This window comes from Pollicipes pollicipes, unplaced genomic scaffold (assembly GCF_011947565.3).
Source record: "Pollicipes pollicipes isolate AB1234 unplaced genomic scaffold, Ppol_2.1 Scaffold_4002;HRSCAF=4701_pilon_pilon_pilon, whole genome shotgun sequence".
Taxonomy (NCBI): domain Eukaryota; kingdom Metazoa; phylum Arthropoda; class Thecostraca; order Pollicipedomorpha; family Pollicipedidae; genus Pollicipes; species Pollicipes pollicipes.
Window position 1 is genome coordinate 9,830,902 of NW_023596420.1, and position 25,995 is coordinate 9,856,896.

The 25,995-nt window shown below is 56.0% G+C and overlaps 2 protein-coding genes across 7 annotated transcripts; one reads left to right on the forward strand and one right to left on the reverse strand.

Moving 5' to 3' along the window:
* LOC119093115 (E3 ubiquitin-protein ligase FANCL) lies at positions 1-25,660 on the forward strand. Of its 6 annotated transcripts, none has more exons than XM_037216017.1 (11): positions 1-18; positions 2,052-2,221; positions 3,002-3,100; positions 3,987-4,043; positions 4,582-4,754; positions 9,256-9,364; positions 9,888-10,041; positions 10,428-10,552; positions 15,979-16,185; positions 16,910-16,981; positions 25,299-25,660. In XM_037216017.1, exons 2-11 carry the CDS (start codon positions 2,102-2,104, stop codon positions 25,326-25,328), a joined length of 1,146 nt encoding a protein of 381 aa, XP_037071912.1. In that variant the 5' UTR covers positions 1-18; positions 2,052-2,101; the 3' UTR covers positions 25,329-25,660. The 6 variants fall into 6 exon arrangements, with proteins under 6 accessions (XP_037071912.1, XP_037071909.1, XP_037071910.1 ...); XM_037216014.1 differs by lacking the exon at positions 1-18 and adding an exon at positions 36-168; XM_037216015.1 differs by lacking the exon at positions 1-18 and adding an exon at positions 43-75.
* Positions 12,454-14,622, reverse strand: LOC119093114 (papilin). The gene has a single exon (XM_037216011.1). The coding sequence runs from the start codon at positions 14,613-14,615 to the stop codon at positions 12,780-12,782; it is 1,836 nt and encodes a 611-aa protein (XP_037071906.1). The 5' UTR covers positions 14,616-14,622; the 3' UTR covers positions 12,454-12,779.
* Positions 25,661-25,995: the final 335 nt, after the last annotated feature.

A 25,995-nucleotide genomic window follows, 5' to 3' on the forward strand; every position in this document is an offset into this window, starting at 1 on the left:
CGAATGTCGAAAGCCATGGTGGGCGCGAGACGGTTTTGAGGGCGAGGAAGATGGACTCCGTTGGAAAAACAATCTGTGCGGGACTCATAGGCTTTATAGCCACAGCACAAACCATAGCACTTAAAACACAAAAGTTGCGTAGTCAGCACTGCCAAGTCTGTGCCATAGGTAGTGTTACCTTGAAATTTTACTAATGGACCTGATACATGTGGACATTGTGCCTTGCAAGGAGCACGATCACAGAAATTTGCTCAAAACAGAAAAAAGCATTTACAGATATTCCAGCATATAATTCTGCTAGAAACAGTTCCTTTGATCACAGGTATTCAATCAGTCTGGTGAGTGAGTTGAGTGTGAGTCAGTCTGGAGCTGACTCAAGACATTTGAGTCAAACCAAAGTCCGATGCTAGCCACATCTCGGGACTAGTATCCCATTCTCCACCCTGCCATGCCGCCAATCTCTCTGAAGGCCCCATAGTCCAGAATATATGAATATCACATCCAGCCGTGATATTAATAAAAAACTTCTGTAAACAACGTACGAGTTTTTCCAATCACATTTCCGAACTGCTTCCCCCATGCTCCCCACTAACTAGGTGCCAACCAACAGACCTTGGGGCGTTCTAGGACAGCTCACATTCAAATGGGAATGGCATCCCAAATTGATGAAGGTTTTCTACTCCCATCAGCAAAAAGAAATGAACCTATGGCGATACACAGGGATGGCAAGGTGCTGATCCTGGGTGGGCACTGACATTACCCATGCATGCCAGTATATGAACTGATTTATGGTTTGAACAGAATGCTTTTCAGAAGCAGTTGTATTGAAATAGCAGGTCTTCCTGTTTTCAAGAAAATCGTATGATTGATACACATTTTATTGGTGCCTGTAAAGTGAATGTGTACATGGAGGGTACCCAAATGGGCTACAATGCTGACCATTTGTGCTTACATGGATGTGTCACTAATGCAAAATACTGGTAGGCTTAGAGGGTTCCCATTTGTTTTATTTGCATTTTGAGCATATCCAAGATGAATTGCAAATGTGCCTGATGTGTTAATTGCAGGTTTGAGTAGTGCCAGTGACCAGTTCATTCAAAGCCATTGAACTGGTGATCTTGCTTGTATTCAAGTGACCCATTATGGGCTTATCTGGTAAGACTGTCATATACCACATCTGCTTCATGCCTGCTGTAAGGAGATGGAACAGTTTATCTCCCTTGATTTACTTTGGTTAGGCATTTTATTTTGCAAGGTTTCATCAGATATCATAATGCCATCTTATACTGTGTAGAAACTATTATTTGCTGGCTACACACAGAGCCACTATCAGCCCTGACAGAGAGGTGACAGTGAAGTCAGGTCCTCATGAAGTGGATACTATAGACTGAGTGTACATCTATGGAAAACATATAGGTTGTGAATACAGTTCAACTGTGAGTGTTCTGTACGTTGTTGTTCACATTGGTCCTGATGCTGAATATTGAAATTGCCCACCAACTGACATGTAAGACATAAGATGCCATAAACAGTAAATTATGAAGGTCTTGTGGAAATCCCATCAGCATACCTTAAGAATACAATAATTACTATACAAACACCAGACATGGGCAAACTGGGGTCTATCAAACTGTTAACTGGTGCATGTCAGGGTCATCCAGGTGGATCAATGTGTCAAGGCCATCAGGGGGATGAAGGGGATTTGTTTTTTTATAAGGTGGAAATTTTCTGTGCTGTTTGTGGATTGCATAAGTTGCTTAGTGGATTAGTGAGGAACATGATTCACACAAGTGAGACAGAAGTATTAAGTTTATTCCTCAGAGAAAAACCAAGAAAATGGAAATAAAGATGGGTTGATATTTTGGCAACATGCCTTTATCAAAACAATAGCAGAAGTTCATTTCTGCCATTGTTTGGATGAAGGCGCTGAAATTTACTTCTGCAATTACTTAATAAATGCATATTGCTGAATTATCAACCCACCTGTGTCTCCATTCTCCTGGTTTTTGTTGGAGGAATGAGGCTATTACTTCTGTCTGACCTGTTTCTAGAATGGTCAAAATGGCAAACAAATATGGCATCTTAATATGGTGGTAGGAATATGATTTGGAAGTACAGTGAAGCAGCAATGGATGAGCCATGCCTCTTCACTGATTTTCCTCTCCTGGTCCGACTGAAGACTACTGTTGGGCTTGTGCTGAGAGGACACATTCAGGCTCAGGTAAGAAGGGCATCATCATGGCAATTGGTGGTATGTGAGGGATGACTCACCATCAAGCCTAGAGGTGCCCCATGCCTAACAATCATTTGTCTCTGTCACAGCTGGTAGTCTTCCATTTTTTATCCAATGACTGCTGTCTCTGTCAGGGCTAATGGTGGCTCTGTGCGTGGTCTGGTAACTACCTATATCCATCAGGGCCAGTGGTGGCTCCCTGTGTGATCTAATGGCCATCTGTCTCCATCAGGGCCAATAGGTGGCTCCTGTGTGATCTAATGGTCATCTGTCTCCATCAGGGCCAGCATTGGCCAGTGTCTGATGTGATGACCATCTGTCTCCACCAGCACCATTGGTGGCTCCTGTGTGATCTGATGACCATCTGTCTCCATCAGGGCCAATGGTGGCTCCTGTGTGATCTAATGGTCATCTGTCTCCATCAGGGCCAGCATTGGCCAGTGTCTGATGTGATGACCATCTGTCTCCACCAGCACCATTGGTGGCTCCTGTGTGATCTGATGACCATCTGTCTCCATCAGGACCAGTGGTGGCTCCTGTGTGATCTAATGGTCATCTGTCTCCAGCAGGGCCAGCAGTGGCCAGCGTCTGATGTGATGACCATCTGTCTCCATCAGGGCCACTGGTTTTCCATGTGTGATGTGATGATTGTTCAGGGCTGGTGGTGGTCTGTGTGTGATGTGATGATTGCTTGTCTCCATCAGGGCTGATGGTGTTGGTGTGTGATCTGTGATGTGATTACTGCCTGACCTTCATGTGATCCGTCAGGGTCGATGGTGGCCTGTGACCGTGCTGGCGCCGCATTATCCGGACCTGAAGCAGCTGCAGGTCTGTCTGGGAGAGGACCTCCAGGCTCACGCCCCACCGGTGGGTGCAGTTGGAGGCTGTCATCAGGGCATTTAAGAGGGGCTGAAAACTGGGGTAGCTTAGAGTTGAGGACATTGCCGAAATTCCTCTGGTATCACTACATCTGTTGAGATTTGTGCTTGTCACTGGCCCCTACTCCCTGTCAAATGCGTACTCACATGTGCTGAAGATGTAATATTTTTGTAATAACCTGGTACCAGCTGCACCAGCCTGATGCATGTTACCGACTTAGAGCCTCTAAGTCCATACAAAGAAGGGGTGTATCTAGCATGACTGTAGTTCTTCTGTCCACCCGGCGCAGACGCTTCGTTACTAGTACTGGTGAAATCATATCATTGCCAACCCACGTCCCACTCGAATAGCGTGGCAAGCGCCAGTTCTGCCGAAATACCGGCCGCACGGTCCCAGGGCATGAAAACGCTGCATCTGTTGTAGGTGCTTAAAACATTTTATTTCATGATGTTTCATGGGTTTTATCGGCATAATTATGGGCTGGATGATCGTATAGACAGCCAATGCTCTCACACTTCTCAAAAACAAGATATAATAATGTCATTGTTTCCTGACCACATAAAAGACCCAGCTGATGAGTAGAAGGCCTCAGCTTTAGTTCGACGCCTTGCTGCCCAATCAGTTGCACATTTGCATGACATTATTTCCAAACTACTAGACACATAGCTCACGTCACTCCTTCGCGATATGTACAAAAGCCTGTCAGATGATCTGTCCGTGCTGCCATCTGTCTACACATGTTTGTTGTATCTATGAATATTCAAAGGCTCCTGAACCAAATGTGAATGACATCTTCAACTTCATGCAAGCACTACTTACCTACCCACATTCACGCATGCAGACCTATGCTCACTTCTCCGGTTCCACTTCTCAGGATGTGGGCAGCTGCAGTACTCTACATGAAGCCATCGCGACATATCGGAGCAGCCTGGTATGTCGGCAGGTCGGCCCCGCTGCAGTGGTGGTGTCTCTTGTCTGATCCGACTGGAAATCTCCGTCTCCCGTCACACACAGAGGCCGTGTTGCTTGTCCACTTCAGGCTCTGAAACACATATCGGTCGCACATAGTTATTTGAGCTTTGTTGAAAATGCGGGAAATACTGATCCACCGCTTAGAAGTTGAACCCTCAGATTTATTATCTGTCCCAAAATCGGTTATTATCGGTTCGGGACGGTAGTATGCTGTCTTCTTTGAGCTCGGCTCGAACAAAGGATGGCCCGTCCTTGGACTCGGCTGCTGCACAGTCCCCGCCACTGTGCGGCAATGCTTGCCACTGCCGCCTGGCGGCGCCACTGTTTGTGGCGACTGCTGGGCGTAGAGTAATCGCCAGACTGAATATCGCTCTTCTCTTGAGTTATGTTCGTGAAGAACAATGTCCTTCCTCCTCCTCCTCCTCCCCCCCCCCTTCCTCCCCCGTTCCCGCTCCTGGCCTTAGCACTTTGCTGCACTTCTCCGTGCTGCCCCACAGGAGTGCTTGCCGCCGCCGCCCCCTGGCGGCGCCACCGCCGATGGCGACGACGCGGCCGTGATCGCTCTGAGAAGTCACGTGGCCGTGCTGCGTCAGCTGCGGCAGATCGGGCTGCATCACGTGACCTGGGCCAGCACTGACCTCAGCCAGGTGACGCTGTCCACTCTGGACCGGTGGGTACCCTCTGACAGCGCTTCGCTGGTGTGGTGGGTCATATCCCGTGAATAGCACAGCAGCCAAAACGCTGTCAAGCCCCAGTAATGGGTCAGTCGGCCACCCGGCGCCGTTCCTGCTTCGCAAAGGCAAATGCACGGGTGTCGCGTTTTCCCGGATGACGCCTGTGCCGTTTTGGCTTTGTTCGGCACGGCGCGTAGCGACCATCCTGGGCCGGTTAACACCCTCACAAGATCGGAGTTTGCTTTCTTTTTTCCGGACTTCGATACCGTGGTAAGTTTTTTTGACAAAAGCTTTGGACTGGGTGGCGTTTTTTTTCTCAAATCGATGGAAACCGTCTGTTTTCCTCGGACACAGCACACTTTCAATTTGCAGACCCCCATTGCCTTTTGATTGTTTTTATTTGAGTTCATCAGTGAGTGATCTGCAGTCTTGCTGTGAGGCTGTTTGTGAACATTTTACAATCTGTGTGGGGTCATCGCCAGTGAGAAACCCGCAGTTAAATTCAACCATTCGTGGTTCTCGAATATCGATAAGATAGAAGTAATAGCCTTATTCCTCGGAGAAAAAAACAGGAGAATGGAGATGTAGTTGGGTTATGAATGGTTGAGTTTGACTGCAGGCTTCTCACTGGTGATGACCCCACACAGATTGTAGATCGTTCACTGGTAACAACATCACAGCAAGATTGTAGATCACTCACTAGTGATGAACTCCAATGAAAACAATATCTCCATTCTCCTGTGTGTGTTTTCTTTTTTTGTCTGAGGAATCAGGCGATTACTACTGTGGTACTTACGCGAATAGTGCTCCTCGCTAATGCACTTAACAACGTACGTAGTTCTGGAATATCATTGCGATGGGTTTACGTCCGGAATTTGGCGAATAAAAATTCGAACAGCTGTGCATTTGCGGCATGGATGTGACTGAGTGCATTTTCTTTGAAAACAGTATGCACGCCTCCAAAACGCTTCAGTATGGATCGGTCCGCTGTCATTAGACACTGGTGTCTGGTGTTGTCTGTATTCGATCTGCATTAAGGGACACACTTTCATGTTCAGCTAATGGGCTCAACTCATATCGCAGCCAATGGTCTCATCTGCACACTTTGTCTCACCAATATAGCGTCACTAGATTAAAGTTATCATCTCAGCGCCTCTGACCTCTGTGGGCTGGAAGGTATCTTGCGCACCACCTCGGGCTGATGAGGCACCACTGGTAAATCCGAAGTTATGATCCAGTGGGCACCGGTAGGCCAGCTGACCATTTCGTTAGTGATTACATCCAATTGTACTGTATCTTTGAAACGTTTTCTTTTTATGATGAAACGTCAAGGTATGCAACGAGCCTTGCATTGGTGCTTAGCGGACCCGTGCAGTTAGCATTCCCGTGCAATGCGTAATGTGCTGCGTGATTGCAATCGCGGCGTACCGAAGTCACACTTTAGAGCAGCTTATCGTTATTTTAGCCAATCTTTGCCGTGTGACAAGCTCCTCGGCGTCGTCTGCCCCAAGATGGCACGAGATGTAAAAGCACGAGATTTTCACGCCCTGTCTGGTGAACTGGTCAGGTAAGGCGATTCCTACACACTGGCGGTAAGGCGCCTTTCTAAGAAAAGTAATGAATCGGTCCTCTAATCCGGATCGACCGCAGCCGGCGATGCGTCCTGTTCTGCCACCCGTCCGCGTGCTGAGAGAGCGGAGGAGGGGTGGGGGCGGCAGGAAGGGGGCGGATGAAGCCATGCAGATACCGACACGTGGCCTGCGCCCTTGCTTCCGGAGGACGGGCCCGGCGCCGGCCGGCCGGCACAGCTCTCCTGGCAACGCGGCGGGCCACCACAGCGCGCGACCGCGGCGCTCTTGGTGCCGTGGACCGCTGCAATGCTGGCCGTGGACCGTCGACGTGACGCGCTTCATCCCTTCGAAATACGCCCGCTTCTCGCCGCGCATCTCCGTAGGCAGTCCCTGGGGATGTGCCGGTGGCTGGGAGAGCCCACTATCCGCTGAAGTTCCCGCCCTGTCGAACCATCCATGCATTGTAGGCCTTTTCCTCTCGCTTGACCTATCGGCACACCCGGCAGTGTTTCGCCCACACCCGACACATCTCACAAAAGCGGCGAACTTGTGGCCATCTGGGCCGGCCAGCGAAGGCCAGGATGTGCTCCGTGGCGCCCACTGTCGATCAGAGGCCGCTGGAGGTGACCTTCGGCTGGCTCGCCACGCGCCTGTGTGGGGCATCACATCCGCTCCCATGCGCCGGACCGTGTCCGCCGTGCGTGTCTCGGTGGGGGGGGGGGGGGGGGCTGCTCCGCACTGTACCGGAGGCGGGACACCGTGCGACCCGTGACTGCAGGTGACGTGGCGCTGATAGCGGCGGCGTTGGCGTCAAAGGGACGGCGCCCTATCGCTAGTCGTGACGACGACTCGTTGACGCGCATCGCGGAGAGATTACGGTCTTAGTGTGCATATTTGTGTAACTTGTATTTGTATTTGCTTACTCGAAAACATCACGGAGATGGCTTCTCGGGTCGTCGGCTCGGTAGAACGATTGCTATGTTAGGTTGGTTACAACACTCACTCGTCACAACGCGTCACAAAAATACTATAAAAACGATATTAAGAAATATACCATAAAAACGACGTTACGAAACAGGCGTTAAAATATGATGTAAAGTACGATGCGACGGAATACGGTACGCTTAAATACAATGCAATAAAATATGATGCCCTAAAATACAGAGATTGAGCGATGAATTCCATAAGTGTTTTGACTGACAACAGAACGTGCCCAAGCAGCGTGCACACGAAGTTGAATGAGAATAAATTGTAAGTACATGTAAACTATTGGCATGCAGAGGTCACACACGTACATATGGCGTGCGGTCATGGAGGTGACCAGAATAGGCTTAAAACGAAGGCACATGACCAGACAATAGCCTTTTGAATGCGAGTTTTTAATGCCTCAGAGATGAAGACGTACTGGTGGTTGGAGGCACGCGGTTCCGAAGTGCCGCGGCATGATAAGGAAGGGCTCGCTAGTTGGCTTCCAGTGGGCACCTGGGCAGGTGGAGAGACGTTGAGTTGGAGGAGCTTGTCTCCCTTAGTGAAAGAGAGGAACGTGGATTGAAAGGAGATTATTGGACAGTCGTTGAGCGAGCGATTAGGGGCCATTGAAACTGTAGGGGCTTGCAAACTCTTTAGATCTCTTCGTCTCTATCTCTCCCTCTCTTCTCTCTCTCCTATTATATTATCGTACTGAAGCTCGCTCTACTCTAGTAATCGTCTCATCCTCAGAATCTCTCTCTCTCTATCTAAACTCCAGAGAGCAAATCTCTCTCCAGTTCAGCGTCTTTCTCCTCTCTCTCTCTCTCTCTCCTCGCTCTCTCTCTCCGCTCTCGCTCTCCTCCTCTTCTCTCTCTCTCTCTCTCTATCTCTCCTCTCTCTCCTCTCTCTCTCTCTTCTCTCTCTCTCTCTCTCTTCTCTCTCTTCTCTCTCTTCTCTCTCTCTCCTCTCTATCTCTCTCTCTCTCTCCTCTCTCTCTCTCTCTCTCTCTCTCTCTACTCTCTCTCTCTCTCTCCTTCTCTCTCTCTCTTCTCTCTCTTCTCCTCTTCTCTCTCTTCATCTCTCTCTCTCTCTCTCCTCTCCTCTCTCTCTTCTCTCTCTCTCTCTCTCTTCTCTCTCTCTCTCTCTCTCTCTCTCTTCTCTCTCTCTCTTCTACTCTCTCTCTCTCTCTCTCTCTCTCTCTCCTCTCTCTCTCTCTCTACTCTCTCTTCTCTTCTCTATCTCTCTCCTCTTCTCTCTCTCTCTCTCTCTCTCTCTCCCAAGTTTTGAATCCTTTGAACCTATCACTTGATCACACCGCTCCATTCGCATACACAGCAAGATGTGTGAAGAACAACGTAGGTTTTGGCGATGTATGTGACGAAGGTAGAACACCGGGCAGGGCTGGGTACTTGGCCTGCTTCCTACCGGAGCAGAGCCGGGAAGGTCACAGTTTGCATATCGGGCATATGAGACCCTTTACATGTTACCGGTTGATGTACATGAGAGCCGAGAGTCGCATGCCAATTGCCAAGATCGGCTTGAGTGGCAGTTGATCCCCTCACGTCATGGTAACCCAGGTGACCCAAGCGTGCCCGGCGCGTAAGTTTCTGCCGACCTGTGGTTGGTGTGCGCGTTGTCGTATGGATGAATGCTCATCGGTTATCTTCCACTCCATTTCTCCTTCGGTTTTACAGCTCTAGACGTGAGCGGACGATTAAAATATACAATACGTGGCTATCAAATATGTACCACACGTGGACGGGCTGTTAATCGACAATGTTGACGATGATCATGTCCAGCAGGCAGCAGATGTGTTGATGCGTGCGTGCCAAGCACGACGAATGTCTTCTGTGCCGCCACGTTGCAGGCTCGCGTGTCGCCAGTGAACCCTGAGCTGTGCATCAGTGTTGTCGGCCTGCTGGCGTGCGGTCACCGTTGTTTGTGTCGTGCGCCGCAGAGCGGCGCGACGTCACCAGCTGAGCCTCACCATAGGCGCCGACTACCCCGGTGTGTGTCCCCGGCTGGCGACCGACCTGCCCGCAGACCTCGCCGTCACCTGGCATCGGGTGGGTCACAGCCGAGATCGCGTATGGGTTAGAGGTCACGGATAGGTCAGAGGTCACGGACCAGTCAGAGGTCACGGACCAGTCAGAGGTCATGGACCGTTCAGAGGTCACGGACTGGTCAGAGGTCACTGACAGGTCAAAGGAACCGTAGTGTTGTGTTGGACGGAACGCTGTCATGCTTGGTATCACGCTTGTTAGGTACCAGCCGATCATCCCATGGCTCACAGGCCGATTGATCTTGATGATAAGCGACATTGGACCGGCGGGCTTTGGCATCGGGGATCAGGCCAGACATAACCGTCCATGACGATGGTCTGCCTGCATGACATTGTGCTGCAGCACGTTGGGACGCCATGCACTGACCAAACATTGAATCTGAGCATTGGTAAGGCGTATTTCCCTCCCACGTGATGGTCGGTCGTGTGAGCGTCGTCTCATGTCCAAGGAGACAGCTGGTCCCCTCCGCTCGGCCGGCCCCGCCGTAGAGGCACTACCTGAGGACGCCGTGTGCCCCACCCGCCAGGGCATGGGCCTGCTGGACCTGTTTCAGCGGTTTGAGGAAGCCGTCGAGCGGTATCAGGCCTTCTGGAACGCGCTGGACGCGGTGGACGCCGAGCTGTGGGTGGTGGATCCGGAGCGACCGGCGCGGAGGGACCAGCGGCGGCGCCTCGTCATCAGTACGTCAGCCTGGTGGCCACCATCGGCGCCGGCGGCGTGCCCGACAGGCCGGTCGGCGCTGCGAACGCGTCACTGCCATGTCGATGTGGGCGCTGGGTTATCAGAGACCGCTGTTTGTCCTGCCGTTGCACGAGGATTCTGTGTTTTTTGCTTGTTTTTGGAGGAAGTTTTTATTGTTTTGTTTGGCGGGAATCATTCTTAGCTCTCCGCGGAAATCTCGAGTTTAATATGGCAATGCGCGTCAAAATCTGTGGTGTCTAAATGAACTGTGTGAAACATTGTTGCTTTCGAACCATTGAGCTGAGATAGTTCCCGCCGCTGTACCTGGTGGTAGCGCGAGAGACTGTGCTTCGGGTGTCACACCTAGATGTCACCACCGTCGCAGGCGGCCAGCTGTCGCTGGAGGTGACCGTGGAGCCCCTGTACCCCACGGCTGTGCCGGGCTGCCGGTTTCTGGGCGCGGAGGCGGCCGCTGCCGAGCTGAGGGAGCGACTCGCCAGCAAGATAGACGTGAGTTCAGCCGCCATGCTTGCGCGGGCGACTCGTGCACTGATCTGTGGTGGCTTATGCAGGGCTCGTGCAGCTCTTCGTGCCTAGTCAGCTTGCAAACTTGTGCAGCCGAGTCACAGTTGTGCCCGGTCAGGTTACAGTAGCGCCTGTCCAAACTGCAGGTAATGCTGCAGCACCACGGAGGTGATGGAGTCCGATACGTCAACGGACTTCGTTTAGAATAGAATCCTTGCGGGAGCTGGCTTAAACGACGACATGTTTCTCTCTCGCAGCGTGCCGCAGTTTCGACGTGCCGTTGGTCTCCTGATGGTTTTGTATGCCGGTTTCGGACCCGGTCCTCGTCGGGGAGCCGCATACCCGGCCGTCAGGCTCTCGTGCGGACCTGCTCGCTCCGCCAGCCCGCGGGCTCGGTCCGCTGACCCAGTCCGCTGCCCCAGTCCGCTGGTCCGGCGCTCGAGGTCAGGCGGCCCGCTGGAGCCGGACTTCCGCCGGCCGGCGTGGCGCGCGCGCAGCTGGCGCCGACGCAGGATGTGACCGTCTGTCGACGGTGCGGCGGATGCGACGCGCGCCGGTCGGCCACGGCGCCGCCGCACCGCCACCAGCTGGCCACCAGGCGCCGGAGCTGTGGGCGCGGCGGTGTCTGCGGTTTGTGGGTTTTGTTTTGAGGCTTTCGACGAGTGCGCTGTCACGGCAGGCAGCACCGTCAGCATCAGCAGCAATATGAGCTGCAGCTGATGCGCCGTAAGCGCCGAACGGCAGCGACCCGGTCGTGTCCGTGGGTTGCGCTGTCTCGATTGCGGCTTAATGACAGGCGAATGCCCTACGGAGCGGTTTGGCCTCGGGCGGCCGGCCCCTCGGCCGATATGTCGGCCGAGAGAGGTCACAGACCAGGCGTAAGATGGAGAGTAGTCAGCCCCCCTCCCCCCCCCCCCCAACACACACTCCAAACTGGCCAAGCTGCAACGACGCTTGGTCCCGCTCTTCCTGACAGCGTTCTCGAGGAGGGTGTCGGCTCTGTTGCCTCAAATCGGTACCGAGTTGGCGTACATTGGTAACGGGATGAAAATGACGTACTTCACTCATTTAGCTATGCAACGTCTGAAGTCTGTCTGACATCCAGATGCACCGACAGCTATACGGAGCGCGAGAGATGCATAAGCTCCTCCATCTTGTATGAACTCAACATTGCACGGCCACACGACTCGGCAAGCTGCGAGCGTTTGAAAGGATGTTCGGCGATGAGGGCTCTTCGGACATAGGATACGAATGCAGCCTGCCGCCCGGCTCCAGGTACGCAGCATCTGGTAGTGGTCTCGAATACACCGTCTGGAACTGCATGAACTGTGAATCAAGACGGAGCTGTAAGCGGACAGATGGGTGTCGGGTAGTATGGCGGGTTTCGATAAGAGTCTTTAGTCCAGAGCCGAGGCTGTTGGGGACCATTTCGGTTACGGCTCTGAGTCGTGGCTCGGAACGTGTTCTTTGTCAAATAGTTTTGCATGCAGCCTGTTCAGCGATGTTCGCGGTTCCGGGAGGGTCTGGAAGAGCCACGCGCCAAGGGTAGGGCGGCTGTGTGAAGCCTCCAGCCGTCCCTCGCGTTTTATTTCACGGTTGACGCTGTTCTAGTGTTGGCCTTTATTGTAGCTATTATAGCATTCTGCGACCATATGAAAATCCTGATCGAAATTGATGCATTGTGTGATTTGGCCTGATGATCAATGCAAGATGAGCAGTTTGGGGTAAATAAATGTCCTAAGAATCGTGCTGCGTTAAAGTGATGTTAGATCACCGGAACTACTGCTTTCTTGGTATGCGGTTATTGACTTCATGATCATGAACATAGGTACTGAATTTTCGCGAGTGACAGCACGCATTCGAGCCAACTTTAAGTGTACGTAGGCACCGATTATTATCATGTATTTACGTCGATTCCGTCAAGCATAATCCCAACACTGCACCTGCGACAACCTCGAAACACGCTCAAAACACCAACGCGGTACGGGAAGCAGTTTGCACCTTCATCTTCTTGGCAGTGTGTTGCGTTGTGTAAGGCTGCGTATCATCAGCACCTGCATGGAGCACATCCCTCGCTCCCAGGCAGAAGAAGCATGTTTCGCCCTTGTCCGTGGGGCTGCTACAACAGAAGCCGAGCCGTCGCTCACGGCAGCAACGCCGGCGGGGCCGCCCCGGTGAGGGGGCCGGCTGCCGCGCGCTGCCCCTCCGGCCGCTAGTAGTACTCGGAGTCCGCGTAGGGGTAGTCGTCATAGTCGTACTGTGAATCGTCGTACGTGTAGTCGAGGACGGACGTGGCGTCGGTGGGCGCTTCAGTCAGCGGCGGCTCCGGCGCCGGTTCGGTGTCGGCCTCCGTCTCCGGCTCGGCGTATGCCTCGGTGATCGGCGCCGCGCCCGGCTGGCGGCCACCGTCGCCGCCGGCCGCCGCGGCCACGGCGTCCTCGGCTGCGAGCGTTGGCATGCAGCGCTGCCGGCACTCCTCGATCGTGTGGAACGCATTGGCGTTGCCGCCGCAGCCGCCGTAGCCGAACTGCTCGCATCGCTGGGTCTCGGTGTTGAAGAAGTAGTGCAGAAGGTAGGCCCTGCATTTACCTGCATCTGGCTGCAGCTGGCACGGGTCCACCCCGGGTGCTGCAGTCGGGTGCGGCCCTCGGCGTTTTTTCGGCGCCTGCGTGGGGCTGGGCGGGGCCTCGTCCGGCAGGCTGGGGGAAGCGCCCGCAGGCATGCAGCGCTGCTCGCACTCCTCACGCGAGTCGAAGTTGTTGGCGTTGCCGTCGCAGCCGCCGTAGATGAACAGCTCGCATTGCTGGGTCTCCGTGTTGAAGAAGTAGCTCCTGAGGTAGGCATGGCATTCACCTTTGTCTTTCGGCAGCTGGCACGGGTCCACCTCGGGTGCTGCTGTCGGCTGGTACAGCGGTCTGCGTTCGTCCGGCACCTGCGTGGAAATGGGCGGGGCCTCGTCCGGTAGGCTGGGGGAAGCGCCCGCAGGCATGCAGTGCTGCTCGCACTCCTTACGCGTGCGGAAGTTGTTGGTGTTGCCGTCGCAGCCGCCGTAGCCGAACAGCTCACATTGCTGGGTCTCCGTGTTGAAGAAGTAGCGCCTGAAGTAGGCTCGGCATTCACCTTCGTCTTTCGGCAGCTGGCAGTCCACCTCGGGTGCGGCAGTCGGCCCAAATCCTCGTCCGCGAACTTGAGGCGCCCGCGTCGTCGGGCGCAGGTGTGGCCGCACGTGCGTTTGGTCATGCACGTGCGGCGCCCGCGTCCGGCTGGCCCCGGCGCCCGCCGGCGACCTGTGGGGAGCGTCCGTGGTCGGGGCGTAGACTGGCGGCCGCGCCCCCTGCCGACTGCGCAGCACCTCCGTCCCATCGTAGGTGCGGTCTTGGCGACCGCCGTAGATGGGCGGCGGCTCCTGGCACGCGCTCTCGCACTCCGCCGCTGTGCCGAAACTGTTGGCGTTGCCGCCGCAGCCGCTGAAGTAGAAAGGAGCGCACTGGAGGCGTGCCGCCACGTACGAGTAGCGGATCACGTAGTTGTTGGGCCGGTCTGTACAGGCGCCTTCGACCCGGTCGGGCAGCCGGCAGACGGCCCGGCCGGTCGGAGGCGGATGCGTCTTGGGCGGCCGGCCGCCGGCGAGCACCGTGCCGCACCGCGCCTTGCACGCCGCCTCGCTCTCGAACCGGTTGTCGTTGCCCAGGCAGCCGCTGTATGTGAACTCGCGGCAGGCTCCGCCCTCGGGGTCGCTGTACCAGCGCGGCTTCGCGCGCTTGCAGGCGCCGCGCACCGCCGGCAGGTGGCAGAGCGCGTCGCCGCCGGGCGACACGCACTGCGCTGCGCACGCCGCCTCGCTCGCGAACCGATTGCCGTTGCCGCCGCAGCCGCCGTACCAGAAGCGCAGACAGCCGCCATATTCGATGTCGTAGTACCAGTGCACGGCGAAGCGGTCGCAGGCGCCGCGCTCGGGCGCGAGTGCGCAGCTGGTCTGGGGCACGGCCGCGCGGCCGCCCGCCGCCAGGGCGCACAGCAGCGCTGCCACGGCTAGAGCACGCGCCATGGCGGCCGACGGGTGACGACTGACGCCTCGGCGGCCGCGCCGCCGTTCGGCAGAGCGGCGCATGCAACGCCTATCGGCGCCGCCGCGAGCCGGGCCGGCAGCTGGGTCGGCGGTACGGGTCCGGCCCGCGCCGCTCGCCGCCGAGCCGGGCCGGCAGCTGGGTCGGCGGTGGTCCGGTCCGCCGCGGGATGCCGGCGCCGGCGCCAGCGGGCGCGCCCGAGGCCGAGGCTGCAGGTGGCGTCTGGCGGCGAGGGGCCGGAGATCTGTTGCTAACGGTGGCGACACGCTGCCGGAACCAGTGAGCCTGGGGAAACGCGACGCCGGGGAGGCCCGGCCAAAGATGGCAACGTGAGGCGTGCTTTGATGCTGTGGTTTTGTTGAGCGTGAAATATGCTATCTCGCCAGCAGTCGCGAGTCGTTTTTCGTGTTTTGTATCGAATGGTGTCTTCTTTCTCAAAACAAACAGTTTTTTCTGTTATCAACTGCTGGCCGCTGCGTGATGATATAGCAAACTTCACAGCAACACCTTGCGCCTTTGTAGATTTTAGAGCGCCAGCTGTGGCCCGGACTCTACCCTTGTGACTTGTCGCTTGTTCGCACTAGTGGGGAATGCGACGCTGTCGCATGGTGTAGCGCCTGTCGCTGGTCATTGTGTCGACCGCGCCATTGTGTGCGGTGCATGCCTAGTCGCATGCCGCCTGGCGTCTCAACGGCAGTGTCGCCCTGGGAACCTCCGCGATGGCGGCAACGGAGAAGTTCGGCATGCTTGCATGTCCACAAGGAATGTGTATATCGTTGGGGGGCCTGGCTGTAACAAGAGTCAATGCAGAAGACGCCATACGTTCGCCTCCGCCGGGGACGAGCCTGTGGCGTCGGCGTTTGCGGTGGCTCGTCCCAGCCGTGGACGAGCCTGTGGCGTCGGCGTCTGCGGTGGCTCGTCCCAGCTGTGGACGAGCCTGTGGCGTCGGCGTCTGCGGTGGTTCGTCCCAGCCGGGGACGAGCCTGTGGCGTCGGCGTCTGCGGTGGCTCGTCCCAGCCGTGGACGAGCCTGTGGCGTCGGCGTCTGCGGTGGCTCGTCCCAGCCGGGGACGAGCCTGTGGCGTCGGCGTCTGCGGTGGCTCGTCCCAGCCGTGGACGAGCCTGTGGCGTCGGCGTCTGCGGTGGCTCGTCCCAGCCGGGGACGAGCCTGTGGCGTCGGCGTCTGCGGTGGCTCGTCCCAGCCGGGGACGAGCCTGTGGCGTTGGCGTCTGCGTCTGCGGTGGTTCATCTCAGCCGTGGACGAACCTGCCTTGTCTTTGTCAGTCGGCGACGTCTTGGCTCCCGTGGCGGACGAGCCTGACGTCACCGTGGCGGCTCGTTCCAGTCGTGGGACGAGTACGAGGGCGTGGTGGACAACCTGGAGCGCCTGCTGGGCGTGGAGTTTGTGCGGCGCGGTGCGGCTGGTGCCGCCGGCGCCATCTCCGTAGAGTGTGGCATCTGCTACTGCTACCGAATGGCCGAGGAGACGCCGTCGCGCTGCTGTGATGACAGCCGCTGCGGTCAGCCCTTCCACAACTCCTGTTTGTACGAGGTGAGCGCCGGCGCCGTCCGGCGAGTTGCACTATGTGTCCTATTTGTAGCGACCGAGCTTTGAGACACGCCGCTATATGTGTCCTATTTGTAGCGACCGAGCTTTGAGACACGCCGCTATATGTGTCCTATTTGTAGCGACCGAGCTTTGAGACACCAAAGCGCGCCTCGGGCACGCAGTTTACTGCGTGCCCGAGGCGCGCTTTGTTGCTGCTCCGGGTTGTGCGAGCATGTGAAAGATGTAGTTCTCATGCAAGGCTCGCATGTTTGCAGCGGGAAAGATACCTGGCTTTCGCCAGGATTGTCTGTTGGCGAAAATTGGTGAAGGCCACGGCACCTTAAGGGTTGTGTTGGCAGAGGGGCAGTTGTCAAGTGTCTGGCGTAGTGTTCCTTCCACTCGTGCGGCGGCAAGCTCGGCGATCCACCGGCGTGAACAGACTGTCTGGACGTCACATGAGCTCACGCTGACCTCTCGGGCGGAGAGTACCAAGAGCAAGGCAGCGGGGCTCGCTCCAGGACGTGCTGCGGTCGTGGTCCATCTCTGGCAGGGTCGGGCTGGCTGCGGGCGCGCCGAACGAGCTTGGTCGCACCGTGCTTTACAGTGTCGCGCCTGGATACAGGGATTGCCGGGCTGACCGGCCCGTGGAGGACGAGGCTCGTGTGTACGGTGCTGATCCCCGGGACGTGCCACTCCTCCCTTGACCGACCCTCGCCCGCGTCGACAGTGGCTGCGGGCTCTTCCCAGCACGCGACAAACGCTGCGCACCGTGTTCGGCGACTGTCCCTACTGCTCCACGGTAGGTGGGGCGGCCATGCCGCGACAGGGTCGGTCTGCTGGTGGTGGGACGCAGCAAACGGCACGTGACGCAGTGGGTTTCACCTATGACGCGTTTTTGCAATGTGGACCAAACGCGTGAAATTCGATCGTAAATGCTGAAGAGAGCCGGTGGATGCTGGCGATTGCGGAGGGGGAGACGAAAAATGCGGACGCTGCGGAGTTTTGTTTTTGTTTTGTTTTGTGTTTTGTTGACCGTCGTGGACTGGCTTTAGGCAATCATGTCGATTGTTTATTTACCCGAAGTGTCTAGTTCATCACTGGCCGGCTGCACCTGCGGCGGGCGCTCTGCAATAGTCTGGTGGGTGATGCCCCTTCTATAAGAATGGATAGGGGGAGCTGCTGGCTCTCCGTTGTCCTCGCCGGTCGGTCGCACAGAGCCTCGCTTTGTTTGGCTTCGTTGGCGTCAACGGTGTGCGTGGGCTCGGAAACTAGGAGGCTTGGCTGGCCCGAGCGCCGGACATTTCAGACTCTGTGCAGTGTGGGGCGAACGAGCCAACAACATGCGGGGTGATGATGCGAATGGTGCGGGAAACCAAATGAACCGAAGTTCACAACCACGGTTGCTTCGATTTTTGTTGGCTGTTAGTCCAACCGAGCTAGGGAATTTCAGTTAAAGAAATCGACTAGTTTGTACTCGTGCTGTTGTGCGTTTATGATAAATATTTTGAAAGTTGCCAAAACTGGTGCATATTAGTCCCAAAACACTACTGTGCGGCCGTGCGGTTTCCGTAACCTAGCCTGCCATCCTGAGCTACGCCTCGTGTACCAGATCGCTGCCGGAAAAGGTGGCATTTGGCGTTTTCCGGTCGGTTGCTGGTGCGCCTATGGGTCCAACAGCTTTGGGTTAGCAGGCGCGCGTCCAGCAGCTTTGAGTCAGCAGGTATGGGGTCCAACAGCCTTGGGTCAGCAGATACGGGTCCAACAGCTTTGGGTCAGCGGGTATGGGTCCAATAGCTTTGGGTCAGCAGGTACGGGTCCAACAGCTTTGGGCCAGCAGGTATGGGTCCAACAGCTTTGGGTCAGCAGGTACGGGCCCAACAGCTCTGGGTTGGCGGGTCCAACAGCTTTGGGTGGAACAGCAACAGCTAGCTGCCAAGGACATCTACAACGTCGACTAGCCCCCTGCTCCAGCCCAGCTCCCTCACCCCGTAGCCCGAGGGTGAGGGAGCTGGGGCCGGTCCCGTTGGCATCCATTCACCATTCGTGCACCCTTCAGTTTGGTTATTTTGGTTATTTTGATCAGACCCCTTTAGACCAGTAATGGTCATTTCAGGGCCAAGGGATAAAGGAATGTGCATAACGGTGGGGCAGGACTATATGTGTACCTGGGGGGGGGGGGGGGGCGCCGAGCTTTAGCCCGCGAAGGGAGACCTCTGCGGGGCATGCGCCGAGCACCTGGTCGGCGTCCCCACCAGCGAGCTTCTCGGCCCACCTGTGGCTGGTGCATGCAGCCTGCCACGGAAAATGAGGCTTGGCGAGGATACACCACAAAGCAGGAAAGGGAATCAGAGGGTCGCATCGTGGGCACGAGTTTGGCTGCTCGGATTACGGCCGTTCCGACCAGATATGATCATTTTAGAGGTATGGGATGAAGAGAAATGGTTAACGGTGGGGCAGACTTAAGTGCGCTAGGGGCCAACCGCCGAGCTTTGCCCCGCGCATGTGCGCTGAGCACCCGGTGAGGGTCCCCTCCCCACGGGGCTCTCGGCCCACTCGTGGCTGACGCATGCAGCCGGGCCCGGACAAGCGGGGTGTCGCGAGGACACAGGATGAAGCGAGGTGTAGGAGGAACGGATGCTGATGGATGAGTTAAATGCACCGCAGTGTATGTGCTGCCGCCAGCCGGTCAGCACCACGGCTGGACTTGGCCGCTGACGTCACGGTCCAGTTGCGAGAGGGTCGCGACCCCGATGTCCGCTGCTGTGGTGACGCGCCCCGTCTGAACCCCCGATGTCCGCTGCTGTGGTGACACGCCCCGGCTGGGCCCTCCGATGTCGGCTGCTGTGGTGACGCGCCCCGGCTGAACCCCCGATGTCGGCTGCTGTGGTGACACCCCCCGGCTGAACCCCCGATGTCCGCGCCCGCAGGGGCACCGGCTTCGGTCGGTGTAAGGGACTAGCGCCCCCTCGGGTCCCAGCTCCGGTAACGGGTGGACAGCGCAAGCTGTTCCTCTCAGGGCGTAGCGACCCTGCCGGTACGTGAGCCCCTTCTCCTTGTCCCGCTCGCTCCCTTCCCATTACCCATTTTCCCGCATCCGGCCCACTCATCACTCCTGATCCTCGTTTTATCGGGGTCGCCGTGCCCTCTCGCCCTCGTCCCCGGGTTGATCGGATCCTGGTGGCTGAGGGGCGCGTCGTGCGGGTCAGTCACGGCGCGTCCCAACACTCCACTTCGGCCAGGATATCCGGGGGCGCGGGGGGCCCGTGGGGCCCCACACGGGTCTAGCGGCTTGTCGCTCGCGTCGCGGTTGGGTGCTCCTTGCGGGTTCCGCTTGGGGCGCCTGGCCGCGCGCAGCGGCTTAAGGGGTCAAGGGGCGGCGGCGCTGAACCACGGTCAGGACGGGGAGGGGTCTCCCCGGTTACACCTGGCCGTGTGGGAGGCGTCGTCCGCCCCGTATAGCACCGAGGTAGCCCTGGCGGCACCACCACCAACTGGTGAGTGGGCCGTCCCCCAGTTGGGCTCCGAGGTGGGTGGGGAGCCCCGGTGCCGAAATAAAGAACAACCTTGCATGGCATCTACAAACCCAAAAAAACTCCCACCCCCCGAGAGGGGGACGGACTGCGATGAATTTAGGGTGCAGCGAGGAGTCGGTTCCTCCTGCCCCACGCGTTCTTGTCTTTCGGAGTGATGTGAAGAACCTGGCATCGCTTTCACCGTTTCAGCGCCGAAACGGATGCGACAGGTTGGGAAAAGTCACCCGCTGTGACAAGCTGAGGGACGGCGCGATCGAAGTGGTGTTCGCAAACGGCACCGATGCGACTCGAGATTTGACTGTAACTGAATTTGTATATGCCGCGAGAACCGAGGGTGCAAAGCGGGACGTGAGCGTGCCAGTCACGGTCACACCGCACCACACCAAAAATTTATCAAAAGGTATCATAAACTGCTATGACCTTCGTGACGTCAGCTAGGAGGAAATCATCGAAGAGTTGGGAATTTTCGGGGTCACGGCAGCACGTAGGATCACGACCAGGAGGGGTGATGACCAAATCCCTACAAACAACATTATACTGACATTCAACCGGTCTGATTTACCGTCTGATATCCGCATTGGCTACGCAGTTGTCAAAGTCAGGGTCTTCGTTCCGAATCCGATGCGATGTTTTCAATGCCAGCGCTTTGGTCATACAAAACCACACTGCCGCAATCGAGCTGTCTTTGGGAAGTGTGCATCTTCCGAGCATTCGGGAGACCAGTGTACCTCTGTGCAGCCCTGGTGCGTGAACTGTGGCACGGGGCAGGTACCGCACACAACTTTCGATCGAAGTTGTCCAGCCTTCATGAAGGAAAAGGAAATTATATCACTCAAAACTTCAAAGAACATTTCTTTCCGCGAGGCGCGTGAACAGTATGAGGTTAATCACCCCCAAGGTATCTTATGCCGAAAAATCCAAAACCTCTGTACCACAGTCCACCAGCATCAGTCACATGTCAGCGGTCCAACTCATCACGCTCCTGCGATCCTTCGGTTTGTCTGTGGTGCCGGCGGGGCGGGCGACCCCCGCCCAGTCGGATCCTCCTGGTCCTTCAGTTGCGTCCTGCTCTACCAACGCTGTGCCGCCGGACCTTCATGTGTCGTCGGGGTCGCAGGCGGGAGAGGAGGAGGGATGGACGGTGGTCAAGCGCGGCCATGGTCCGCGGGCTCGGCCTTCCTCGCCGTCTGTCACTCCGCTGCCCTCGTCGCGTCCGGCGACGCTGGCGAGTGTGTGTGGACGAGCAGCGGAAACGATGGAACGGCATGAGGCGGACAGGCGCGCCCGCGACGCCAAGCGGGCCCGCCTAGAGGAGTTGGAGAGGGCTAAGACGGCCAATCGCTTGTCCGTTGCAAGCAAGGAGCCCACCCCTCGCAGTGGCACATCATCGCCGGGAAGGCCAGTGGAGGCCCCCGCTGACCCCCAGACGCCCGGTAGAGGCCCGCCGATGGGCCCTCCCCCGCCGCCACCCCGGACCGGGTACGCTGGCGTCAAGCGTGCCCCGGCCGGTCCCCCGTCTCCACCTGACGGCGGGAGCCCCAGAACTCGTCCCAGAGTGGGGCACCTCCCTGCAGATTCCAACCGTGGCTCTCAGTCAGAAAAGTCTGCTTCTGCGACTGGCGCAGCCCAGTTCTTTTAGGACGTGTCCGGTTTTAGTATGTGACCTCCAACCGGCTTTTTAACTCGCCCCCTTTACAGGCCTATTTACAGTGGAACTGTAGAGGAATAAGGGCGAATGCCCTCGACCTCCAGGCTGTCGTCAGCAAGCACTGTCCTGCAGCCGTAGCGCTGCAGGAGACCAAGCTTGCTTCTAGTCACCACTGCACGCTGAAGGGATACGCCCTGTTTCGCAATGATGTGTTAACCGACGGTATCGCACATGGCGGTGTCCTTCTTGCAGTCCACCACAGCGTGCCAGCCAGGAGGTTTAACCTGCGGTCTACGCTACAGGCTGTAGCCGCACGCCTACATTTCAATCACCGTCACATCACGGTGTGTTCTTTATATCTTCCACCTGGCGTCGGTTTTCCATTGGAAGACATGAGACGTTTAGTGCATGAGTTGCCTTCACCATGTCTTCTTTTAGGCGACTTCAACGCTCATCACACCGCGTGGGGCTGTGATAGCACGAACACCCGCGGAAGGATGTGCGAACATTTTATCCGTGACTCGTCACTGTGTATTTTAAACACAGGGACTCGTACTCATTTTACACTGCCGTCTGGTCAGACTTCCGCGCTTGACCTGAGTCTTTCTAGTCCCGAGCTGGTGGAGAGCCTCGAGTGGTCTGTGGCAGATGATCCAATGGGCAGCGATCACTTCCCAGTGTGGCTTCGATTCCAGATAAGAGGAACGTTGGGTGTAAGACCACGACGTTGGAATTTAAAAAAGGCTGACTGGAGTGAGTTTGAGGCTCGACTGGAGACATTATGTCGGACCGGAGGTGTGAGGGTGGCACCCTCTATTGAGGATTTTACTCACAGACTTCTAGATTGCGCTAGCAATTACATCCCGCGCACTTCTGGATTTCCTCGTCGCACTCCTGTGCCGTGGTGGACGGAGAAGTGTCGTGACGCAATTCGCGCACGCAAACGTGCTTTCCGAGCTTTTGACGCCAGAAGTAGCTTGGAGAATTAAGTAGCCTTTAAGAAAGCCAGAGCTTTCGCCCGCCGCACGATAAAAGAAGCGAAACGTGGATCCTGGCGTATGTACATAAGCACGCTCAACCGATTCACACCAACTACGCAGGTTTGGGCTCGGATCAAACGAATCTCCGGGCAGTTTTCATCCGTGCCACTTCCTGTGTTACATGTTAACGGCCAGGTGGTGACTCATCCGTTGGATGTGGCTGACGGGATCGCCCGAGCACTCTCCCACCGTAGCGAAGGTGCAAACATGAGCCCACAGTTTTTACGGCAAAGAGCACAATCCGAAAAAACCGTAGTGAACTTTTCTACAAGGCAACCACAGGCGTACAATGAGCCCTTCACTTTGGTGGAGTTGGAGTCGGCAATCGGAAAACTTCGTAGTGTATCGGAAGGTCCTGATGACATCCACAATGAGATGCTCCGACATCTGCCACCGTGTGCACGTCGTGTACTATTGGCGGCCTTCAATAGGGTGTGGTCAAGAGGTGAGTTCCCTCCGGCCTGGCGGGAAGCTGTTGTGGTGCCTATCCTAAAACAGGGAAAGAGTGGGCTGGACCCTCTTCATTACCGACCCATTTCACTGACGTCATCACTGTCCAAGCTCATGGAAAAGATGGTAAACGTGCGACTCACTTGGTTTTTAGAGAACAACGATATTTTTAGTAACTCGCAGTGCGGATTTAGGAAAAACCGTAGTACGGTGGACCATCTCTTAACACTGGACACCACGGTTCGCAAGTCTTTTCAAGAAAAAGCGCATATGGGGACAGTATTCTTCGACATTGAAGCCGCCTATGACACCACATGGCGCCATGGTATTGTTCAAAAGCTTTTTAAATATGGTATACGTGGCCATATGGATGCTTTTCTCCAAAGGTTTTTAGCCAAACGATACTTCCGTGTTCGGGTCGGCAACGTCGTCTCCGATAGGTACGAACAAATAAACGGCGTGCCCCAGGGCGGCGTGTTAAGTGTAGCACTGTTCGCAGTTATGATAAGTGATATTTGTTATGTGCTCCCACAGTCGGTCGGACGTGCCCTTTTTGTTGACAATTTTACTATTTGGACCAGTGCAGCGAGAGCACCAGCGATGGAGCGGCGTCTCCAGCTGGCTGTGGACCGCGTTGAAAGATGGAGTGGCATGAACGGGTTTCGTTTTTCAGGCGACAAGACCGTTGCGATGCATTTTTGTCGTCGCCAGCGATGTGATGATCTGAGCATTCGTCTATATGGTCGCTCTATTCCAAATAAGGCCGTGGCCAGGTATCTTGGGATACACTTTGACCGCCGCCTTACATATAACGCACATCTTAAAATGTTACGCGATCGATGCTTTAAATCTCTCAACATACTTAAGTGTGTGTCTCGCACATCTTATGGGGCAGACAGAAGCACGCTTATGCTTTTATATCGTTCCCTCGTCCGCTCCAAACTGGATTATGCATGCTTTGTTTATGATGGCGCGTCTGAATCCAGCAAGCGTGTTCTTGATACCGTCCACCATACTGCCATTCGCATTGCTACTGGGGCGTTTCGCACATCACCTTCCGTCAGCCTTTTAACGGAGGCACACGAACCACCACTTTCGAAGAGGAGGAAAATGCTTGGCATGCGTTATGCCTTGAAGCTGCGGCAGTTCCCACTTCACCCGACATATTCTGCAATATTTTCGCGGTTTGCGGTAAGTTCTCTTCGTCATGGGCCGCAGCAGCACGCTTTAACTTTTGGTTCCCGAATGAGAGCGTTATTGCTTGAGAGCGGAATTCCTGTTCGGGGCGTAAGGCAAGTAAGCCGCCTGGCTTCTCCTCCTTGGCAAATGACCACACCCTTCATTGACACCTCGCTTGCGGAAATTAGGAAAAAAGACGCCACACCACACCTATTGAGATCCAGGGCAGTTGAGCTTTTGGCGTGTTACGAAGGATATACCCTGACATACACAGACGGATCCAAAACCTCGGATGGCGTGGGTTGTGCTTTCGTTAGCGGGTCCGTCACTCGATCGTTCTCGTTACCGGCCCACTCGTCAGTTTTTACGGCGGAATTAGTTGCAATCACCAAGGCGATATGTTTCATAGAAGTGGGTGAAGAATCTTCACACGCCATTTTTACAGATTCACTGAGCAGTCTCTCTGCACTGAAGTCTTTTTATCCATCATGTCCCCTTTTACAGGACATTTTATCACGCCTGACACAATTGAATCGGGTTGGAAAGAGAGTTGCGCTGTGCTGGATCCCTAGTCACGTCGGTATCGTGGGCAACGAACTGGCTGATGCCGCTGCTAAGCGAGCAGCGGTAGCACCATATACCCGGCTTTTGCCTATCCCTGCCAGAGATTTTTACCCGGCAGTCAAGACCTTCCTGAGAAGCAGATTGCAGCGTTGTTGGGACCAGGTGGGGGGCAATAAGCTCAGGGCAATAAAGACGGAGTTGGGCTTGTGGTCGTCATGCTCTCGCAGTGTGCGGTGGGAAGAGGTGGTTTTATGCTGGCTGCGCATTGGGCATACTTATGCCACCCATGGTCATCTGTTGCATGGAGCCGACAGACCCCTATGCCAGCGGTGTGGTGCCGTCCTGACTGTCCATCATGTCATTATATCATGTCCATGCCTCTTCGAAGAACGACGACGTCACTTTGGTTCACAGGCTTCGACCCTGACGATTAACGATGTGCTTGGTGACAGTTCCTCCTTTCTTGATCCCAAACAGCTCTTTTCGTTTTTAAAAGATATTGATTTTCAAGTCATTTTCACCCCGTACTAATTAAGTAACAGCATAGTTATGGGCGCAAAATGACCACTGCAGTCGACGCGCCCGAAAACTCCAATGAACAACAACAACCCCCGATGTCCGCTGCTGTGGTGACACGCCCCGGCTGAACCCAGAGCCTGGTAACCGCTCACCGAGTCACGAGCCCTTCCTGTGCCGTTCCAGCCGATCTCATGCGAGATACCGTCCGGCTGAGGCCGCCGACAGCGCCATCCGACCGCTGGCGAGTACATTTCAGTTGTGACCGCCCGCCGCCAGATGGCCATTCGACATGGGGCCGCGCCCTGCACCACAGCGGAAGGCTCGCGCCATTTCACAGGCCTGATGAGAAATGTGCGGTGCGCGCACTATGTTACGCCGTCATCGTGCTCCTTGTGAATAAGAGAGGAAATCAGCCGGTTCTACACTGTCGACTTATCAAGTAGTACAGATACTGGGCCTCGTTCCAGTTTCCGTCAGAGGCGGCGGTATTTGGATCTCCAGCGGTGGCGTGCCTTGTGCCCTGTGATATGAGCAATACAGTGAAATACGACTAGTTGAGTTATGTTGGGACGCCAAGGCAATCGATGAGGCCAGCTGTTTTAATGGGAGCTGGGCTGATGAGAAGGAAGAAGTCGCTGCGCGGCACCACGACACAGACACGTGGTGAGCGCGCCGACACCGTCCCTCGGAGACGCCTGGCGCCTGTTGAAGCGAGGGAGCGGTCCGATGAACAGCGGACCATCCCATACCCCCTCTCCGGCGACGGGCGGAGCTCCGCGCTACCAGCCGGTGACCAATACGGAATCCCTCTCCTCCTGTCCCCCAGAGCAGGCGCCACCAGGAACTTGCGTCACGTCCCGCCCTGCGTCCTATGTTTCGT